The sequence below is a fragment of the Aquarana catesbeiana genome, linkage group LG04 (assembly GCF_042186555.1).
Source record: "Aquarana catesbeiana isolate 2022-GZ linkage group LG04, ASM4218655v1, whole genome shotgun sequence".
Classification (NCBI taxonomy): Eukaryota; Metazoa; Chordata; class Amphibia; order Anura; family Ranidae; genus Aquarana; species Aquarana catesbeiana.
In genome coordinates this window covers 179,334,683-179,358,563 of record NC_133327.1, presented here as the reverse complement: position 1 = coordinate 179,358,563, position 23,881 = coordinate 179,334,683, and the positions used below count along the sequence as shown (strand labels likewise).

General features: G+C 42.2%; 1 protein-coding gene across 1 annotated transcript; it reads right to left on the bottom strand.

The window, feature by feature from the left end:
• Positions 1 to 16,579: 16,579 nt before the first annotated feature.
• On the bottom strand, positions 16,580 to 22,941 carry KCNE4 (potassium voltage-gated channel subfamily E regulatory subunit 4). Its single transcript, XM_073625956.1, has 2 exons — positions 22,799 to 22,941; positions 16,580 to 19,647 (listed from the first exon to the last, which is right to left on the bottom strand). Exon 2 carries the CDS (start codon positions 19,575 to 19,577, stop codon positions 19,089 to 19,091), a length of 489 nt encoding a protein of 162 aa, XP_073482057.1. The 5' UTR covers positions 19,578 to 19,647; positions 22,799 to 22,941; the 3' UTR covers positions 16,580 to 19,088.
• Positions 22,942 to 23,881: the final 940 nt, after the last annotated feature.

Below are 23,881 nucleotides of genomic sequence, written 5' to 3'. Positions count from 1 at the left end.
AAACTCTTGCTTTTCAACAGAAAGAGACACTTGCAAAAAGGTTCACAAAAATGTTAACTTTTAATTTTAGTGCTTTGAGGGTTTTGAATAAAAAAACAACCAGTCTAAAGGCCATTGTACAAAAAGACTCCCCGGTTCAATGTGCAGCCAGGTTATTCCCCACATTTCCAGTCATCCATACAGTGGGCAGAAGGTCAACGTAGTAGTTGTGCTGCTTCCACAAATGAAGCACTGAAAGTGTGATTTTTATAACTGATCCAGTTGTGAAGAGATAGCTTAAAGCGGGGGTCAGCAACCTGTAGATCATGATCTACCAGTAGATTGCAGCCAGGTAACTGGTAGATCACGGTCTGGGCTTGCTGACCAGCCATTCCAGAGCATCAAACAAAGTGTAATGCAGAGGGACTACTTGTAAAGTTGGAGCTGTAGAAGGGAGCAAGAGCCACATCAGATGTGTTTTTACCACCCCGCCCCAACCCCACCCCCTTTAGCTGCGGTAGCCAGGGATGTACAAATGTCGCAGCCACAGCAGGAGTTATACCTCCTGTCATGATTGGTGTGTGTAGTACCTGCCAAGCACAGCCCATTAAAGTAAATGAGGCCACTCTACAAATGCCCTGAAACCTTGTGCAGTGCAGCAAACAAGGGGTTAAATCAGACAGCGTTGTGTTACTTGCTTTAACCCCTTGGATCCTGCAGAAGCATGCAGCTGTGGGATGCTTGCAGTCAGAGTGGCCCAATTTACTTTTGGCAGGTGGTATCACCCACCAAAAGCAACAGGCGGTTTGATTCATGCTGCGGCATGTGTACACCTTTGGCTGCTGCCCCATCAGCCAAATGGGGGTAGGGATTGGGGGCAGTAAAACTCAACCACAGGGTTTTATCACCCCCCAACTTTACGTGTGAACAAGCCCTAAGTGTGCCGCTGTCGGTTGCAACTAAGGGCTCATTAACAAGTGCAGCAGGCTCTACTGCTCCTCTGAAAAGGAAACTGTGTGTGTTTGAGAGGTGGTGAGGAGGCAATATGTTGCCTCCTCACCACCTGATTTAAAGCCATGATTGCCGTGCAATGCACGTGATTGCGACACGGTAGTATGGCAATTAGAGGTTTAAATCAAATTTGAGGAGGCGACACTGGGCAACAGTGTGCTCCATGATCTTTGACTTCTCCTGTGTTGTTCAGGTAGATCTCCACCTCTTTCATTTTGTTTAAATAAAATAATAAACACGTCATAATTACCTGCTCTGTGCAGTGGTTTTGTACAGAGCAACCCCAAACCTTCTCTTCTGAGGTCACCTGCCAGCGCTCCTGGCTCCTCCTTTTCAGGAAGTGCCCCCATCTATGGGGGTGCTCGTGTGGGCTTGATCCTCAGCTGCGCTGCCCCGCTCTCTCGTCACAGAATTTGATTACCAGCACCAAGAGCCAATGGCTCCCGCTGCTATCAATCTACCCTGTGAGGAGGAAGAGAACATAGAGAGCTGCTGCACTCGGGCACAGCTTTGGAAAGAGATCGGGCTCAGGTAAGTATAGGGGGGGTTGGGGGGGATTCTGTGGCACAGAAGGTTTTTTCCCTTAATGCATACAATGCTTTAGAACCATTTTAACTTTCACAGGCGTATAACACGCACCCCAAGTTTAGGAGGGAAGTTTAAGGAAAAAAACTTACATTTTAAATGCCCATCAATGCAGCCTTATCAGTGTCCATGTGCAGCCTTGCCCATCATTGGAGCATGATTTGTGCCCATCTGCTTTAATTTGCCGCTGTTTGCAGCATGATTAGTGGCCAACTGCATGTCAGTCTTTCCCCTGCCAAGGAGGGAATGAGCGCCGCCGAGATAGACAGAGCCGGATGTCCTGTGTACTCGGCTCCTCTTGGCTCATCTTGCAGTCCAGCCCCTTGGCCCCGCTTCTATGATGGACATAACACCGATCCATTGGCATGAGGCGGGACTGGGCCGAGTGAAGCGGAGTACACAGGTGATTCGGCTCTGTCTATTTCAGCAGTGCTCGTTCCCTCCTTCCCCTCCAAGGCAGCCGTTCGGCGTATAACACGCACCCATGATTTTCCCCTGATTTTAAGGGGAAAAAAGTGCGTGTTATAGGCCGATAAATACGGTAACTTGTCATGATCAGTGGTTGGATTACATTTTTAAAGCGTGCTATCAAAAGGCTGAGTCCCAATAATATATTATCAATCTCCTGTGAGTGATTTGAAGAATGTTTCCAAATGAATATGTACTCTCACAGGGTGACACTGTGGGTGCACAGGTAGTAGTGTGCCAACATCCTAGAAGGGCATGTAAATACTAGAACTAAGGAATGGACTTTATAGGCACACAGGTAGGTTTTCTAAAAATGATAAAATTAATTTATTGAGTACAAAATTCATATGGTACAAACAGAAAATGCATACAAATATACAAAATTTGGTAGGATTAATATTTTATAACCCGCCCACAACCTAACACCTCACTCTATACCAAGGATATGCAATTAGCGGACCTCCAGCTGTTGCAAAACTACAAGTCCCATCATGCCTTTGCCTCTGGGTGTCATGCTTGTGGCTGTCAGAGTCTTGCTATGCCTCATGGGACTTGTAGTTCTGCAACAGCTGGAGGTCCGCTAATTGCATATCCCTGCTCTATACGATATGTAGAGTTGAGAATATGGCCAGCAGTCTGGACATAGAAATTCCCGTAATGGTGATTCTGTTGAAGGTGTACACAGGCAGACTTGTGGGTCAGGTTGTGAGTCCGGGTATACATGAACTTTTAGTTGCTCGATATGTTGCGCGTGAGAGCACGATTCCTCAGGAGCACATGAAATTCTAGTAAATGTATATGAAAAAAAACTAATTATAAATATACATAATTAAGCACCATATAGAAAAGCATATAAATATTATAATTAGTAGGTATAGAACAGGTTGCTCAAAACGGATCAGTTGGCCAAATGCAAGACCACCCATGGGGGAGAAAGGGGGAGGGGAGAAAAGGGGGGGAACAACGGGGAACAGGATAAAAAAGGGGGGGAGAGAGGAGGAGGAAGGGAAGGAGCGCCCGCTAGACACCTGGTGGCAGAAAGCAGAGCAGGCAGTTGGGGCGTGTATTGTAGCACAAGGATGTAAGTAGAATATTCTGACAGTTTATTGTCAATAGAGCCTGGCCATAGGGCCAACCAGATCCCCAGTGCATATACAGCAAATAACAATGGGGCATCCTCAAAGATATATAAGGTGACCATATGACATACATAATGCAGGGGGCGCCTGGAGGGAGCAACCAGGCAACATAACACTAAATAGCAACATAGCAATGAATAAGGTTAAAAAACAGCTTACCATGCATAAAGCAGATGTGAGATAAAAGGTGTCAGGAAAAGCTAAAAGGCACGGTTTTCTGGGTCTTATCCAGAAATCACAGAATGTATAGCAGTGCGGTACTGGCGGGTAGGGATACTAGTTGGTAGCCTAGTATAGGTGTAATCTGAAGATCTGCATATACAGCATGAAAATAAACACAAAATCAGCACCTAGAGGAGGTAGCCCCTACAATGTAAAATAGGAATAATGTTTAGTAGGCAATCTAAACTAAAGCCAGAAGGGTGGTGTAGCTAGCAGTGCGTGGATAATGAAAAAAAGATCAGTAGTTACCTTAAACAAGGCCAGACCGTGGGCGCGCTCTGTTCAGCCTGATAGCTATTTTGCATCTGCTGACAGCCTGAGACGCTGTGTGTGTTATACACACCCCCACCAGAAGTGCGTCAGATCTAGGGCGGAAGTGACACACAGTAGTCCGACCAAAGGCTACTACGCATGCGCCGATAGCACCGCTGACGCGGCGGTATGCGGCCAATGCAATAGCAGCAGAGGCTGGGAGAAGGGGGAGCCGAGGCAGCATCCCCTATCCCGTCACTCGCCGCACATCTTGCCCAGAGGAAGGGACATGATGTGCGGCACTGGACGGTCAAACTGCCCAACCAATTGCCCATATGCCAGCAAGTGGGCGAGCCCCCCCAAGGGAGAAAGAGAGGGAGGGAGGAAAAGGGGGGAGAGTAAGGGAGGTAAAGCAAAGGCCAAGGTCAAACGTGGAGCACTGACAAACACATAATAGTAACAAAAAAAGTTTTTTGTTTAACAAATTGATTAAAAACAAAAGCAATAAAAAAACAGCCATTCAATACAAATATCATAGATAATAGAATATATATATTTAATAATACCCATATAGATATTTCCTACAGATTTACATAGTTCAAGCTATGAGGGGGGAAGGAAAAAAAGGGAAGGAAAGAAGACAGGGACAGGAGGATTGGACATTGTTTTGGTTATTTGAAAATCTGTTTTGTGACAGTGGGAATTAGAGTATACAGCCAATGAATTAAACATATTATGTAAAGTAACTCACAACAGAGTATCAGATTAGAGCATGTATTATTTAAATTCAAATTTTGAATTAGCATGGCAAGGGCCTAATAGGTATCGATTGCCATTGCAGAGTCTATTGGACACGAAGAGGAAGGAGCAGAAGCTGGAGAGACCTATAGGAATGGTTTGTAAGACTGGGCTTCATTTAGCCCCGGCGATCAAGTGGTGTTAAGTCGCTCTATCCATAGAGTCTCCTTCTGCAAGATAAACCTATTCCATTCGCCCCCCCTGGGGCTTTGTGGGACGACGGCCAGAACAAAAAAGGAAACAGAGGAAATGTCAAAACGGTGGTAGAGATCCAAATGTTGGCTGATGGGAGTGAGCATTTTCCCGTTGCCCCAGTAATATAGGTGGTCATTGATTCTCTGTCTTAGTTGTCTGGCCATCTTCCCAACATAAAAGGCTCCACATTTACACATCATTAAGTAGACTAGCCCTTGTGTGTAGCACGTAGCGTAAAATTTGGGGTGGTAGGTCTCGGCGTTGGGGAGTAGGGTGCTATGTCCAGGTAGTATGCAAGGGCAGAATGCACAATTACTGCAGCGTGATGTTCCTAAAGGGGGGTTGGGTGTGCAGGAGTTATGTGTTGTGTAGTGGCTGGTTACCAATTTATCTCTTTAGCGCGTCTGAAGATGATTTCAGGACACGCACCTACATATTTTTTGAGTATTGGGTCTTCTTGTAAAAGATGCCAATGTGTGCTCATTATCTTCCTAATGTCCTGATGATGGGATGAGAATTTAGTGATCAATTTAACTGTTGACTTATTCGAAGGGATCTTGGTTTTGTAAAGCAGGTCATGGCATGATTGGCGTATAGCTTTGTTATAAGCATGACGCAGCAGTGAGCGGCTATAGCCCCGTGCCAGTAGACGTGATTGCAACAATTTGGCTTGATGCTGAAAATCTGACATCCATGTGCAGTTATGGCGGAGTTTAATGTATTGAGCATACAGTATGCTTCGAATTAGTGCTGGAGGATGTGCACCAGCTGTGGTTTTCAGAAAGAAATTGGTAGCTAAAGTGTTGTCCCTGTCCTTGTAGATAACAAGGTCAAAGAAGTCAGTTTTCTTCAAATCACAGGTGTAGGTAAATTTCAAGTTAAACTGGTTAGTATTTAGAGATTGGATGAAGTCATCAAGGGACTGGCGAGTATCTGTCCATACAATAAAGATGTCATAGTTATCGTTACAGTTATAGGATCTGATCAGTGAATCTGGTCATTGATTCACAGGAAAATAAGTGTCGCTCCCACCCTCCCAGATACAGATTGGCGTAGGCAGGGGCACAGCAAGTGCCCATGGCTACGCCCTGTATCTGGAGGTAGTGGGAGCCCATGAAGTAAAACCAATTGTGGGTTAGGATGAATGTCAGCATTTTCAAAATAAACTCATTGTAGTTCCAGTGATGGTGATCTTCCTCATAGAGGAAGGTGCTGATCGTCTCGTCTTCCTGCTCGTGCGGGATGCTGGAGTATAAGGCCTCCACATCCAGGGTCACAAGCAGGGAGTCAGGAGGAACGGCTACCCCCTTAATTTGTTTTAGCAGTTCTAACGTATCTTTGGCATACAAGGGTAAAGCTGTCACATGTGGCATTAGGATGGAGTCCACAAGTCTACTAGCATTTTCAGCGAGGCAACCGATTCCTGAAATTATCGGTCTTCCAGGGGACGACAGGGGGTTCTTATGCACCTTGGGGAATGCATAGAATGTTGCCACCCTGGGAGACCGAACATTCAGGTAATCGTAGACGTCTTTGTCAATGAGGCCTTGAGAGTAGGCGTCATTGATAATGATAAGGAATTCATCTTTGAAAGACGAGGTGCGGAGTATAGGAATACGCTGATACCAAAGGGGATTGGATAAGATATTATGACACATGGTTTCATAAAAAATCCTGGTCATGAGAACTATATTGCCGCCCTTGTCCGTTGCCTTTACAACTATATCAGGATGATTTTGTATTTTTTAAATGGATTGTCTTTGTATCAAGGTTAAGTTACTTTTCTTGGGGGCGATATGCATTCGTTTAATGTCACTAACCACATTTTGTAGGAAAGCCCAAGCTTGGGGGTTAGTTGATAGGTCAGGGAAATGTTTGGATTTAGGTTTAAATTTGTTGGTGGGGGGTGAGACTGTAAGAGTGTTGGTGTCAGTGGCATTGGTGTCATCATTCTCGTCCAGCAGGAGCATCAAATCCCGGAGGGCTCAGAAGTCCTCCATTTTGAAATGCTTAATGGTTTCTGAGAAATCACGCTCCTCCTTGGCTCTCAGACGATCTTTGTCAAAGAGGAACTTGTGAATCAGGTTTCGTGTAAACAAATATACATCTTTAATTGTTTCGTATTTGTCCATTTGTTGTGATGGGCAGAAACTTAGACCAAATTTAAGTACATTAAGTTCCTGCTCAGTGAAATAATAAGGGGTGAGATTGATAATGTCTAATTCTATGTTTGGGGTAATTGATTCCCGAGTGTTGGAAAATTCAGAATTGGTGTGGTTGTTTGGTTTATGTGAGAATCCAAAGTGCTTTGTTTTTTGCAAGTCTGTAATTGTGTTAGTGGGATGCCCCATTGTTATTTGCTGTATATGCACTGGGGGTCTGGTTGGCCCTATGGCCAGGCTCTATTGTCAATAAACTGTCAGAATATTCTACTTACATCCTTGTGCTACAATACACGCCCCAACTGCCTGCTCTGCTTTCTGCCACCAGGTGTCTAGCAGCGCCCCTTCCCTTCCTCCCCATCTCCCCCCCTTTTTTATCCCGTTCCCCGGTGACCCCCCCTTTCTCCCTCATGGGTGGTCTTGCACGCGCAACATGTCGAGCAACTAAAAGTTCTTGTATACCCGGACTCACAACCTGACCCACAAGTCTGCCTGTGTACACCTTCAACAGAATCACCATTATGGGAATTTCTATGTCCAGACTGCTGGCCATATTCCCAGCTCTATGTATCGTATAGAGTGAGGTGTTAGGTTGTGGGTGGGTTATAAAATATTAATCCTACCAAATTTTTATATATTTGTTTCTGCATTTTCTGTTTGCACTATATGAATTTTGTACACAATAAATTAATTTGATCATTTTTAGAAAACCTACATGTGTGCCTATAAAGTCCATTCCTTAGTCCTCCTAGTATTTACACAATCTCCTGTGAGTACTCTTCATGTTGAACACGTCAAATGAGGACCTTTTCTGCTTGTGAAATTTCCTTGATGGTAGGAGGCTCTTTACAGATATGCCGTCCATGACACTCTTTATAGTCCCCAGTATTGGTTGCAAATTGATGAGCAACATGAATACGTCATGCAATAGCTCGTACAACAGAAGACCACTTTTAAAAGCGTTCAAAACGGTGAAAACTCAGCCTCATCTTTGACTTCATAGAAATGTTGAGTATAACAATATTAACTCTGATTTCCTTATCAGACTCAGAATTAACCAGTTCAAATATAGAATCAGTGTGGATTGTGATGGGTTCATCCTTATTGTCATACCATCGGAATCTGAAGAAGTTTCTGTTGACTTCTCGAATGATAAAACATTTGCTGAATGTCAGCAATTACAGCAACTGGATCTTGTCTGAGGTGGAGCAAAACTCCTATATGGTTGTTGTTCAGATTAGGCCTGGTAAGAAGGACATTTTTGAGGGGAAACACCTACATATTGATCACTTCAGTCAAAGACCACCCTGATCTGATCTGGCTTGCAAGGATGGTACACACCAAAGAATGGGAGGTACCAATATTCCTCTCCTTCCTTAAGTGGTAGTGCAGGCTTAGCATGATCTCTTGCCAACACCTTCTGCGTATAGTCAACATAGAGCATCCCCTAGCTACAAAGTGAGGTAGGGACAAAACTATTTAAAGGCAAACAGACAATGCATGTGTAACATGATAATAGTACTACAAGAAACAAACAGTAGAGAGGCAAGGGGATTGGTCTGATGTCATTCACACTTATGCCCTGTACACACGATAGGATTTTCCGAAACAAAATCCATGTTTTTTTTCCAACGGATGTTGTCTCAAACTTATCTTGCATACACACGGTCACACAAAGTTGGTTGGAAATTCTGAACGTCAAGAACGCGGTGATGTACAACACGTACGAGGAGCCAAGAAAAATGAAGTTCAATAGCCAGTACTGCTCTTCTGCTTGATTCCGAGCATGCGTGGCACTTTGTGGGTCGGAATTGTGTACACATGATTGGAATTTACGACAACGGATTTTGTTGTCTGAAAATTTGAGAACCAGATCTCAAATTTTGTGTGACAGAAATTCCGAATGAAAATGTCCAATGGAGCCTACACACGGTCGAAATTTCCGACAACAAGCTCCTATCAAACATATTCCGTCGGAAAATCCTATCATGTGTACGGAGCATTAGACTAGTTATTTCCTGTGCTCCACACCTGGTGACCTATGACAAAAATATTAAGGTAAATATTGTTCCACCAGTAGTACCTCTTTTTAAAATAGTTTGTGTCTGCTATTCCCTATCCAACAAATTGTGTAATAAATATACACTGCCATGTTTAGACAGCAAGCGAATGATATAGATTACGTCTAATTGAAGATAAATACTCACACAATCTTTTTGCATGTGTAACGAGCCCCTTGCTCGCTCGGTTCCACTCTCCCGACACTCCTCTGCAGCTATTAAATCAGATTGCAGATCGCACCATCTGATTGCTCGGTCATCCAATGCTCCGGGATTAGAATTACAGCTATGTGCCGTTCTAACCCAGTTGTGATAGCTCAGAACAAACACCAGGCAGGCTGTATGTAAGTTCAAACAGGAATCTCACTTTATTGCAAAATACAGGCTTTTATACACTAAAAGTGGAGGTGCAGACCTCCTGCTCCCTTTAGACAGCCTAGATGACTCAGACATGACTTTTAGGCCAGACTGGCCGTCTTGTAGTTCAGAAAATCCAATCAACATTATCACAATCAACATAGACTCTTCTTCACACAATAGCAGAGTTAATTAACACAAACAACAATGGGGATCTAATGACTCTTAGATCCCATACTATAGACTTATTTACAATACACATTTTAGTAGACAACAGACAGACAGGTGCTGGAATTTACATTAGCATCTCCTAACAGTATCTGTCCCAGCATTATGAATCAGCCACTATTCCAATATGGCAAATCCAGTGTCCCCAGAGTCTGTGTGTCCTGGGGGACCAGGACCCGAATCCACAGTAATACCACCTCAAGGGTCCCCAGGCATACAGCTCACAAAGAGCACCGTTCCCCCAAATGCAAGGGCCCCCGATCGATCGGCAAGAGGCTAGCATACAGTCCCCTCCAAAAGTCTCTCTCCCGGCTAGGTCTGTCACATTTCTCCCCTTTCTGCAGGAGACTAACACAGGAGGAGACCCCAGAGGGGTTGACTCCGAAGTTAGTCAGTAGTTCCAGTCCTCTAATGCCTGTACCCACACAGTACCCCAAACAAATTGTTCCAAACAAAGTATTACTCACCCAGCCAACCTCTGCCTCTCTCAGAGAACATATCTGCCGCTGGGGAGAGGCCTGGACTGGCCCTTCTCCCTGGAGTCCTTTCTGCCACTGGAGAGAAGACAGGGTGTCTGGGCTCACTCCGTCATGCTGTTGGGGATCTGGGCCGACTGTCCAGCATCCCTGGGGTATACAGGTGGAGACTGAAGTCCCATCCACCTTCACAGGACATCCATCCTCTGTTAGTTGAGGGTAGAGTCCAGCAGTACTCGGCCCTGTTGCCAGCCCTTCTGCTGGAAACCCCACACCATCTGCTCCGGCTAACTGTTGGGGAGGGACGACGAACACCTCCTCTCCCTTCTCCCCCTGTATCCTGATCTGCTGCTGGGAAGTGACCACCTCCTTCTCACCCTGAGCCTCCGGAACCGCCGCAGGTGTAGTGCAGAGATCTTGGACCCTCTGTCCAGTTGCCAGCGCTTCAGCTGGGGAAGTTCCTTGTAACTTCACAGATACTTCTGTTGGTGCTGGGCAGAGCATAGTGAAGTTTGGCCCTAATAACAGCTCCTCTCCTGCTGGAGGCTCACCAGGTTGTTCTTCCTTAGCAGAAAAGTCTATCAAATCCCCTGTCTCTGCAACTGGTGTCTGGGGATAAAGGTTCACCATCTCCTGTCCCTGGAACCCAGAAGATGCTATCAGTGCTGGGCAGAGGTTAGCAGAGTTCTGCCCCGTTGTCAGCACTTCAGGTTTGGGGACGGCAATCTTCAGATTTTCCACTGCCGATTCTCTGGCATTCTGCTGGACAGGCACATTCCTCCATCCAAGATCATCCAATGCAGAAACAGGTTCATCAAGGTCAGTCAGCACTTGCTGCATCCGCTATAAGACCTCTGCCTCCATAGCTGCGGGGGCAGGTTGGCAAAGCACACCGTTACTCTGCCACATTGTCAACTCTTCAGCCAGGATTTTAGAGTTGTCAACTGGTATTTCCTGATAGTCCCAGGCAAAGGGAGCACCACCCTGCTGCTGAGCAGAGTCTAACAGCTGTTTGTAGGCGATGTCCAACTCCCATTCCTGAACGGCCAGAAACTCCAAATCTTCCAGTGCCCAGTGCACTTCTGAGACATTCAGTCTCCGCTCTCTGTGCTCCATTATTTCCTCCAAACGCCACTCCCGATCACTCCCAAAGTCAGGATCCCTGGACAGCCTCCAGTATAACAATCCCAGGCCATTGTAGTCAAAGCCTTCCGTGGGGCTGTCATCCGCTGTCCATGGGCACACTTGGGCTACATACCACTGGAGGGCTCTGTAGCTCTCGTCCAACCGCATTTCTGCCCGGATCAGCCTGCTTAACTCGGCTGTCCACTCCTGGTTCGGCTGTTCCCCCAAAAACACCATTTGCACTTCATACTGCGACCAGTACCTCACATGGATGGAGGGGAGAACTTTTCCCTGGTGTCGCTGCTCACGGGCTAGCGCTTCCTTCCAGAGTTCACAGCGGATAGAATCAAACCATCCTAGCAGGACCTGCTCTGATACTGGTCCTCTGTGCTGTATCTCCTTCTCTCGCAACCTCCTTCTGAATTCCTCATCCATGGTGGCTGGTATCTCTCCTCTCCTGCTATCCTGCTACCTTGGATCCAGGTGATGGTTTGGATGTGTTCACGGCAAGGAAGCACGATCCCACCATTCCCTCCACGGCTCTCAAGCAAGTCTTTCAGCGTGGCTCTCCTGCAGGCTGGTTTGGAATGTCCCAGTAACTGGAGAGCAAATCCCACAGCTGCCAACCAATGTAACGAGCCCCTTGCTCGCTCGGTTCCACTCTCCCGACACTCTTCTGCAGCTATTGAATCAGATTGGAGATCGCACCATCTGATTGCTCGGTCATCCAATGCTCTGGTATTAAAATTACAGCTATGTGCCGTTCTAACCCAGTTGTGATAGCTCAGAACAAACACCAGGCAGGCTGTATGTTAGTTCAAACAGGAATCTCACTTTATTGCAAAATACAGGCTTTTATACACTAAAAGTGGAGGTGCAGACCTCCTGCTCATTTTACTCTAACAATACAGCTGTAACCTAATTAACCTAATTAACATGAGCTAATTAACTAATCCCTTTAGACAGCCTAGATGACTCAGACATGACTTTTAGGCCAGACTGGACGTCTTGTAGTTCAGAAAATCCAATCAACATTATCACAATCAACATAGACTCTTCTTCACACAATAGCTCACAAAGAGCACCGTTCCCCCAAATGCAAGGGCCCCCGATCGATCGGAAGAGGCTAGCATACAGTCCCCTCCAAAAGTCTCTCTCCCGGCTAGGTCTGTCACAGCATGCATTTAAGTTTTCTGTTCTCAGCGTGAATTTTACTGACATATACAGCAAAAATCTGTGGTAAATTCTTAAGGAATCTTGGTGAATCCGTCTTCTCAGTATAAATGGGGAACAATCATAGATAGAATTATAGTGTGCATTTATAGTGTGTGAGATTTCAGGTGTATGCTCCAATCCAGGCAAAAAAGTATTGTTTAAAGATGTCAAGGCAGCATCTGCCTAGCCATCTATTATTCACTGTTGTGGAGAGAAGTAGAATATGCCACTAGTATGTTAAATGCGGTTTAATAAAACCCCCATAATGGGCTACTCACAAGAGTTAGGTAGTATAAAGGCTCATCAATGTGGGTACACTTGGAGGGGTCTGTCCATCTTTTTCTCGAGCGCTGAGCAGCGGTGTATCTCATGCTGTGGGGGAGACAGGTGCTGTAGCCGGAAGAAAACCAGAGAGACGCTGGAGCGGCTTTGGGATCCAAGGTAGAATGCGGCGTGGAGTGCAGCATTGTGCGAGCAGTTCAGAAGGTGCAGATGTCACAGGTCCCAAGATGCTTTGCGACCGGAGCATGCGCCGCTCTATGTTGAAGCATGCACACTCCTTTTTCAAGCTTGAAAAAGGAGTGCACATGCTCCAACATAGCACAGTATCTTTATCTTTTGTATGACCCCAACCTCTGAAACTGCAAAAATGAAGCCCATGTATATGATAATATGGAAATAAAGATTTTGTTGGCTCTGAAAATCCTTTGCTCTAGGTCTTAGTAAGGGAGGTGCCACAGCACAGTCGTATCAACTAGAAATCCTGCTGAATCTATTTTACAGTTTTTGAATTGGCATTACCGCAGATGGCTGAACATAAAGTATCCAAGCTGTATTGCAGGATGGCCTCCATGAGTGCCATCTTTATTTATGACATACCCACGGATGAGAAAATAATCCCTATGCACATACAGTACATTATAGGATCTCTTTTGTATTGTGCTTATTACATGGTAGGTAGCCATGTAATAGCCTAATGGTAATAACCAACTGTGTCCTTCAATGAACGGAAGAGAAATTGAAAATTGCTGTGACATACCACTGAATTTCTTAACAACAGAGCCTAATAATACAATTTTTATCCTAAGATATTACCCATTCACACCAGACTTCAACCATATCTGCTTTTGTTTATCTCCATTACATGGGGGTGATGGGATTATAGTTTACACAAGAATGAAAAGATGTTTTCTGCTTCCAGTTCACAGGAGGTGACAAGGACAGTGTATTTCTGCCAAGATCAACACTTATTTCTGTACTAGCTAAAAGAAAACAAATGCAGTCACCACATTTAATAACTAGTAAAATGCAATATATTAAATTTTTTTTCTTTGGTTTAGATCCATTTTTTTTCTTGGGTTTAGATACACTTTCCTTTCCTGTAAATCCAAACCCTAACCTTATTCCTAAAAGCTAACTAAACCTCAGGTCCCTGATGATAACAACAACCTAATCCAATCCCTAAAATAATCTCTAGTACTACAAGACTTTTGAATATGTCTTAATATGTTCAGAACCTCTAAAATTGTCTGCAATAAATATACAGTATACAGGGCAGCACACTCAGCGCTGAAACAACATCTTCACACTGATTGCTGGAGGTCTTTACGGGGACATTGTTGCATATAGGAGACTTTCCCTAGCCAGTCAACCACAGATGGTAAAATGAATTGCTTATAAATGTCAGGTGGATCAGTGTTACAGAGAACTCACTGAACCAAGCAGTTATCACTCTTTCCTGCATCTACCCCAAGGTAGCTACCTAGGCTCCTTTCCTTGCAAATGATGACCTCCATCCTGGGAGAGCCTAGTAGTAACATGAGAGTGCCAGGTGCTTCCTGCAGCATACATCACTGAAATAGGATGTTAGTTTTAAGGACTTTCATAAAGTTGCATAGAGTCTAATTGCATACACAGATCTTACCTCCTATTTGACATAAGACTTGTGAAGTATGTGTATTTTACACAAACTGAATGACCAGGGCCCAAGCACAATAGTTACTCCCTCCCAGATGTCATTCTACTTGTGCTATAAATTGACCACTAGATTATATAGAATATCTATCACATGAAAATTTCTTCTATCCACTAGGCAACCACAGAAGAACTTAGACTTAATTGTTGCTCCTCTTTGGATATCCTGGTACTACAGAGTATGTGGAAAATGATGGATGACTTCTTCAAGTTCTGGCTTTGCATTTTTAGTGTAGTGTGTACACTCTTTATTATAGCAATATGTAATCAGCTAAAGGGGTCCTGTTGGACTGTTAAGATCCCTTATGGTAGTCATGCAGATTATATTTTGATTTGTATAGCCTGTATGTTCTAAGCATATGTAGCCATGGTGTTGAAGTTAGTAACAAACAATCCACCAAATCACCCCGCTGCCAGACGTCATACATCACTTTCAGAGACAATGAACAGTCTTTTGGCTGGTTTTGGTTTTTGTTGTTTTATTTGGGGGTACAACTTGGATAGGGGAAAGGTATATGGGATGCCCATAGGATCTATCATTGCCATCAGATTTAAGTATTAAGTACAACAGCACAAAGTTAGAGCCAGAAGATTGGATGTGCATTTAAACTGAGTATGAATTTCCTCCTGCATCTCCATGCAGACTGTTGCTCCTCCTCTTCATAAACTCAGCAGACTATTCCGCTAAGAATTCCCCATCCATCACCATGTGAGGGATGAAGACACCACTTTTGACCGTGTAAAAATGATGGTCTTAGAACTCCTTCTCCTCCTGCACAAACTTGTTTTCTCCTGCATAAACTTGTTCTCTTCTGCACAAACTTAATGCTATTGAGTTAAAGTATGTCACATCTTCTTCCTTTTGATAGATAAGGACTCACTCTGAATAAGCCCCTCATCTGGCTCTGGTTGCTCGCTGCTACTAGGCCTGAGGCCTGCAGAACCTCTCCCTGGAGGCCTAGTACTTTTAAAAGCATGACTTAGACAATGAACTACTGTTCCCAGCCAGCCCAAACTTGCAAATCCTGTGGCCACATCGATTTGACACAGATCCTCACAGTCTCTTCTCTTCTCTGATTCAGGACTCCCCATCATTCACTGTGTGTATGATGAAGACTCTGCTAATGACCGTGTAGAAGCAGAGTTCCCTCACAGACTTCCTGGCACCACCAGCCCTCCACTGTGGTAACACTCACCGACCTTCCACAGCCCTGAGTCCTTGATGAGGAACTTGACCGGACCATGCGTTCCGACAGCTTCACCTGCCCCTCTGCTCCAGGAGTTCTCTATCACCGATCGTGTGGTGGCAAAGACATTGCCAATGACCGTGTAAAGGCAAAGCATTCTATTCCTCACTTCACTCAGCTGACTTCTCCCCCCCAGTGGCAAATCACCTTAGCTTTTATAGGAGGCCCGCCTCTTCCAATACCAATTGGGGATTGGTCAGGGCTCCCACATGAGCTGCCTGCCACTACAGCTCTAGGCCCAGCCCCTCTTCCAGAATCTTCTCTCTGGAAGCAGGGGAGGCGCCCCATAGCTAGAGCACAGGTGGTCACACCCACTGCTATTCTGACCACTCCCAGCCCCCAGATCAAAACAGACAGGCCTAGCTTGCAGCATAGGCCTGCCTAAATGTGCCTGTGCTGAACAAACCCTAGTAAAATAACCCTTACTAGCACCTACCTATTGGTAGAGGGTGCTACACATATAAATATGTCTTACATGAATCCTGTCCTGTTATACATATTACACAATTTTTTCATTTTTACCAGAGCTGGGACTAAATAGCAACTCTGTTGCAGTAGCGTTATTTGCAAAGCCTAGACAACAATAAAAGTTATGTTTTGGCACCCTTTTAAGTGTTGTTCACTTGTACTGGCAAGCAATCAGACTGAATTGATCAGTTCTTGGTGAATGACTTAGAATGTCCATAAACTACATATTATATCACAGCTGAACATGCTTGCACAGCCCAACCACTAAGGTGGTGCAAGGAAAGGTGCCATGATCAGCTGGGAAAAAAAACATTCTGGTGGGTGAACTTTCCCTTGACCAGTCTAACATCAAAGAAGGCCTTATCACCTTGTTATTAACCATCCTTATTTGCATAAACAAATCTTCAAGGTGGTCGCTTGCTCCCATTGCTAGCCCTTCTCTTATTCCTCCCTAAAACCTAAGTATAGAGACATGGGTAGCAATAAGAAGATTTGTGAAGTTTTAGTTCTCTGATCCTTCATAGCTGCAGCCAGAAGATTATAATGCTGACGGTATTGTGGTATATCTACGGATATACTTTACATGCATATGTATACCTTGAGTAAAAGACCATGAGAGAGGGTTGTTATAATTCTTTATTCATATAGCACCAACATATTCACAGCATTTCATAAAAAAAGTGACATATCAAATAAAATAGGAGACAACACAAGAACATACAATGGAAAAGAGGACTCTGCTCTCTAGAACAAAGTACTACAGTATATAAATAGCAACATTAAATACTCGCCCCTTCAACATTTTCATTTTTTCCATCTATGTATAAACTTTGTGTGGATATTTCTTTTACCTTTTTAATGAATCTTGGTGTTGTGTATTAGTTACAATCACTGTAAAATGTAGTCCGATAAACCTTTTTTAAGCATGGACTTTTCAGACTCTTAACAAGGAAACATAAAAACTTCAGTTATACATAGCAACTTATAACCAGTTACATCTCATTGTTTGGATTGCTCTAGGCTGATGAGAAGAGGAATTTGGTCAGTGCTTACGGTAGATTTTTTCCACTCGCTGCTTTGTTTCAAGGACGTTTTTGTGCTTTAGACAGAATGTCACACAGTACTACCTAAATTAATTGCGTTTTGTACAGTGAAAAATGAAAAGATAAAAGGCTATGGACACTAATGGTCTGCAATTTATAAAGTCTGATGAAAAAAATAGTTTTATGCTCTAATCACAGCCATGTAGCATTAGGATGTTGTTGCCTTTTGTTACCCATCACAATGCAAGAATAATAACTCCTGCTTTATAATGAATTAAACTTATTACAAGCATCACTCAGCTTTTCATACTGGCAAAGTCTGCTCAATTTGTACAGCTGGTCAGAATATAAACACTAGTGATGTTCAAAGTGCTGGAGGCACACTTACATTATGCTCTTGGTCTAATGCCGGGTACGCACGATCGGACATTCCGACAACAAAATTCTGGATTTATTTCCGATGGATGTTGGCTCCAACTTGTCTTGCATACACACGGTCACACAAATGTTGACGGAAATTCCGAACGTCAAGAACGCGGTGGCGTACAACGCGTACAACGAGCCGAGAAAAATGAAGTTCAATAGCCAGTGCAGCTTTTCTGCTTGATTCCGAGCATGCATGTAATTTTGTGCATTGGAATTGTGTACACACGGATTTTGTTGTCAGAAAATTTGAATACCAGCTCTCAAATTTTTGTTGTGAGAAATTCCGACAACAAATGTCCGATGGAGCCTACACACGATCGGAATTTCCGACAACAAGCTCCCATCGAACATTTGTTGTCAGAAATTCCGACCGTGTGTACACAGCATTAGTGTTATAACCGTTTTTGATCGATGCAAAAGTATAAAGCAACTGTTCCCAAAAATGACTGACTCTAAACCAGAAATGACTGTATGTGGTAGTAGGCAGATTGTACAGGGCAGAGTTCTATATACCCTTTGGTAATACATTACAACATAATAGAAGACTACTAAAACAGCTTTAATCCACCAAAGTGCATTTCAGTTCAATGGGATGAATCACTCTCTGGCTATTTATATATAGATATCTACTGATAAGATCGCCTTGCTTACTTTGTCCTCCGCTACTACTTTTATAAGGCCAAGCAAGGAATGCTCACTTTTCTTGTTCACTTCTCTATAATGTAACACAGCCCTAATATAGTAAAACTTTCCTGTAACATAGCGGATGGCTGGAGCTTAGTTGGATAAAGCAGAGATTGTAGGCCCAGATAACTTACTGGCACTAATACAGTTTCATCCTTCCTGCATGAATGCAAAATTGAAATATCTAAGTTGGATAGACTAATCCTTTATATAAAACAGTTTATAACAGACGTCACAGAAATTTGCTTACTTCAAAGTCTTACATTCATTTACTATATTTTAATCTTTAAATCGAAGATTGAAAAGAATTTTAGAGCGACTTTATCACTGCTTAAACCTTGCTCCAATCTATCAAAACGTGCTGTAGTCAATATAGACTTTCTGTAAAGGTAATGCAATTAATTTGTTTACTATGACATGTATCAGTGCAACAATTAAATGTCAGGAAGTAATTTTCCTCCTTTTTTCTCTGTGCACGAGTGCACTTCGTATGCTTTAGTTACCATCCCTTGAAATACCCAGTCTTGGATCTAAAGCAATTTCTGGGTTACAACTTCTACAACAGTAGGTATCCCAGTGTAGGACAATGTTTATATGTCCAGGATGAAGAACGCAGGGCACCGACCCTTCTCACAAAACAATTAACTAATGTATCTAATGCTGACACTATTAGTTAAGTTTGGCTTTGTAGAACTATATGGTCACTTATCAGTCTTTGTTATGCCCCCGGTAGGACAGGACCTGCTATTGGTTTCTAGGGCCAGGTTCAACATTAAAACCTATGAAGCCTTTTAATGAAGTTCTACCTCTCTGCACACATTTATAGCCTACTGCAACATGCTTGATTTTAAACCATTTGTAGCTTATTTCTCTAAAAAGAGCTCACTAGGCAATATGACCCTAAACCCAGGACTAGTGTCTCCTCAACAGAGATCCTCTAGACTCCTTAGATAAATAGTCTCTCTTGTTCTTTGCTAGGAAATTTGAGTTGGCTCCTCAGCCTTTCCATCTGCCTTGTCCTGAACCAGTCCTTCAGTGGCTTCTTCTTGAATGGTAGTGTGTACATCAGAAGATGAAGATTCAGAACTTATACTGCTATCTGCTCCATTACAGTCAGTACAGAACCTGCCTGTTGCAAAGGTTTCCTGTAGCATTGTAAGTACAGTGGAAGGTGGGGTTGGCTTGGATACAGACAAGGAAGATGCACTTTTTCTGATTTCCATCCATTGTTTCTCCTCATCTTGATAAAGGAGAAAGAGCTTAGATTCTTTCTCCTTCCGTTTGGACCTCATATAGACCAACATGATGCCCATCAGAAATATTCCATAGAAAGACATGACTATCAGTATGTAGAGATACTCATTGTTGTCCTTTCCATTGGTAAATTGGCTTGGTGGATCCTGAGTTAAGCCATTTCCCTGGCTTGTTATGGTGCCATTGGCTATTTCTTCCATCCTCAACATTGAAGCAGAATTTAGAGCTGTGGATTCAGTAGCCCTACTGTCTGACAATACAAATAGGTATGGATACAGCCTGTAAGGAAATACAAAGGCTTTATTAAAATAATTAAATCCTCACACTTAAAGAGCAAGTTTAAATTTTAAATATTTTACCTATATAGCATATGTTAATAGACGTTATGAAAATTGCGCTAACTGCAACCAATCAGCTTACAGCTGCCATTACTACAAGCCCAAGTCTGAAAATGAAAAAGTCTGATTTGATATTGTTGGCAACAAGGCATTTTCTCTCTGATGCCTGCTCCTGTGATCACTCTCATATAGCTATATTATACATCTATTTTCTTCTCAAATAATTTACTGATTCCTCTTGCTTTACTAAAGTCTCCTCTACAGGAAATGGCATATGTGACTAGTAAGCACTAAACTTGTAGAAAACTTGGCATAGTGCCACTTCAGTCTTACTTCATCTAGTTTCATTCCACATTGACTTGTAGTATCTAAGTATTTAGATTTCATCTCTCCCTATTTGGGCTGAAATAAGAACTATTGCACTAAGACAATATCAGGAAGCTTCAGTTTATTTCCAGTATATTAACGAAACCAGCTTGCTAAACTGTTATGCCCTGTACACACAGTCGGATTTTCCGACGGAAAATGTGTGATAGGACCTTGTTGTCGGAAATTCCGACCGTGTGTGGGCTACATCACACATTTTCCATTGGAATTTCCGACACAGAGTTTGAGAGCTTGCTATAAAATTTTCCGACAACAAAATCCGTTGTCGGAAATTCCGATCGCGTGTACACAAATCCGACGCACAAAGTGCCACGCATGCTCAGAATAAATTAAGAGATGAAAGCTATTGGCTACTGCCCCGTTCATAGCCCCGGCGTACATGTTTTACGTCACCGCGTTCAGAACGATCGGATTTTCCGACAACTTTGTGTGACCGTGTGTATGCAAGACAAGTTTGAGCCAACATCCGTCGGAAAAAATCCATGGATCTTGTTGTCAGAATGTCCGATCAATGTCCGACCGTGTGTACGGGGCATTAGAGTTTCGGCTGATTCAGAGGAATCCAATAGTGGGTACCCTGCTGGATCAACAAAAGTCATTTACCCAAAGGAGCCATCCTGAAAATACTTGGTCGAACAATGCCTTCAGCCAATGAACTGTTTGGGGCACTAGCGCATATCAGAGTACAATAAGGAGGCAGGGGGATTTGTCCATCACCACCTGAGTGGATGGAGGAGTCTGTTAGATTTCAGGCTGAGCAAAAGTAATCTATTCATGTATGGCTAGCCTAAGATATAACGTGCAAATACAAGCAGATCTCAATCAGATAAGATCTGTCTCTCTGAAGAAAAAGTGCCTATTGTCTGGCCCAAGTGTGCAGCATGTACTAATTGAAAGAATTGTTTCATTTTTCATATAACATTTGAATACTTAGTTATTAATAGAAAACTGGAAACTCTATTCAAATGAATGTTTAATATATTATAACGTAAAATAGTATGTGGTTATGCATATCCTGAAATATCGCTCAAAATGATGAGCCCATGTGGGAGTTACTACAAGATCACTTATGTCTCTATTTAATAAAAGTGTATTTAGTGACTTAAATAATAAGAGCTGGGAGTACTGTACCAGAGGATAGAAACAATTTAAACAAATTCATATTGTATTTTGACCAGCTTTAGATAAATCTTACTGGCTGATAAAACAGTACTTATGTCCTCGAAGGTCCTTCCTTTTAGTATGTAATTCAATGAGAACTATAGTCTTTTTTATTCATTTTTTATGAGATATAATATGAAATATTATTATTATTATTATATAAATATGAAATCAATCAACTTGATGTAAACAGTATTATCTATGTGTATTTCTAGTTATAGTTTGTAATTATCCATGCAGATAGGGTGAATATTTTGATCCCTTTATCACATTACTGTTTGAAAACAATAAATTCTCTTCAGTAGCCATTGGCTGTCAAAGACCATGTCATTCTGAAATGGAACAGTGGTTTTTATTCATGGAAAGACAGAACAACTTTTTTTCCTATGAATAAAAAATGAATTTTTTAATGCTAATTTTCTAATATGTAACCTAATATGTATCCATGTAAAGAGTGAATTTTATTTATATACCCTCTGTAATATAATCCACTTCACAATTTCCCATGTGATAAAGGTCATTTGTGTGTTGTTATATGAATACACAATAATTGGTATATTTACTATGGTGTTAAGAAATCCTGAATAAAATGTGGTAAAAGCAGTTACACTGCAAATGCCAAAAGATGTCAAAGTTTCTAAAGTGTTGTTAGCAGACAAGGTAATGCATATATACAGTATTCTCAGTGCAGATGCCACACCGAATCATTGCAGAATAATGTTATAGAAAACTGAAGTACATTAGCCACAACATATACTTGTAAGTGTTGGGAAAGCAAAGTAGACCTTCAAAGAGGCAACCTTCTCCAAGATTCTCCTTATTCGTTTTTCACTTTTCAACTTTGAATCAAGACATTCAGTTATGGTCTATAAGGAGTTTCAAGCACCAGCAGTCTATGCAGAGCTTACCAACTTACAGTACTATCCTTAATGTATAGCCTTTTATTATGTGCAGTAACCAACCTGTGACAGCTGTGCTGCATCACTGTACCCATCTAGTCTAGTGCATTTAATTTAATTAATCTATTCCCTATTGAGTACATGTTTAAATTGGTAAATGGCTAAATTGTTAATGATGCTGTACTATAAAAAAATGATGTTAACAAAAATTTAAACATGCAATAATTTAAATATACAACAAAACTATTATAAATTGTAATGAATATTCATAATAGTAATATTACTACCACTAATATTAATAATATACATTTATATTTCCAGGACTCTAGCAAATCTTGCAATTTTGTAATTAGCAGTAGGAGAGTACTGTACCAAGTTAGCCATCAATTAATGCAGAAAGTTTGTAGCTTTACTGATAGCGTTTGTTGGCTAACCCTTTACGGTGCTAGGTTTTGTATGACCTATATCCCTTCTTTATGCTTTATACATTTATCTTTGTATAAAGTGTAATCGTTGAAATTGAAATGCTTGCTTATTACTTTTTCTGCTAGTTCATTTTAGCGATTAAACGTATGCCTTGGTTTACTTTAGTTGCATGCATATAGACAGATAAAGACTATATGGTAGAAGGAGACATGAACTTACGTGTCAGAACTTCTTGTGTAGAAGAAGTGAAATGATGTGCTACTGGTGTCTCTTGCAAATCTGGAAAGCTGAACCGATCTCCAGCTGATACTTTGGAAGCCGTTGAAGCTGTTGGAGAATAAATAGGCAGCTGTAGACGTCTTTATGACATGATGTAGAAGGGGGAGGGCGCAGGCCTGTGCTTGAAGACACGCAGAACATCCTCCTGAACTTGTGACAGACACCAGGGAGAGAACATAGGAGATAGGAAGAGGGAATAAAAGAGATGTTCTGGTCTTAATGACAAAGCAAAGTCATATGACTATTTAACAAGGGAATTGCATGCACACCAATCAGAAATAAAAATGTAATACTTTAACTGATGAAAACTGTAATATAACTGGATAAGCAAACCACCTATGACATAAAGAATCTCACTCTTTCCATAGAACAAATAAAATCATATTAAAGTGTAATAAGATTAAATAACAAGAGGGCAAGTTGAAAACCGTGTGTTCATATTCACACAAGGGCAGTGTATAGAGATATTTACAGCTGTCAGTTGAGCTGCATTATAGAATAAATAAATCCAATTTTGTCCAGTATATTGGTACATCACTCAGAAGAAAATTTGTAAGTATATTTTTAGTGAGCCCGTATTTTGAATTATTACGGCTGTGTTAAACTTAAAGTTACTTTTTATGTGACCCACATCAGGGGCGTTACTAGGTCTACAAAAGATCTGGGGCTAGAGCCCATAGCAGCGTAGTAAAGAAAGTCATACACTTGGGCGGGCATACACATGTATATAATATATATATATATATATATATATATATATATATATATATATATATATATATATATATATATATATATCCCCAGAGAGCCTTACTTACATCAGGGTCCCAGAGAGCCCCCCTCCCCTTGGGGACCCCTGCAGAGACTCGGGGCTATGGGCCTTAGATTCGGGGCTATAGCCCCAAAAGCCACCCCCTAGCAACGCTACTGACCCACATACTTAGATAAAAAAGGTGGTGAGAGCAAGGTATGTACAGAGGGGCCAATATCCTATGGAGTTTTACTGAAAGAAGAAATATGCAC

What these genes read in the sequence shown, in the direction of transcription:
- KCNE4 (XM_073625956.1), bottom strand. Translation starts at nt 19,577, where the DNA reads ATGTTGAGGATGGAAGAAATAGCCAATGGCACCATAACAAGCCAGGGA.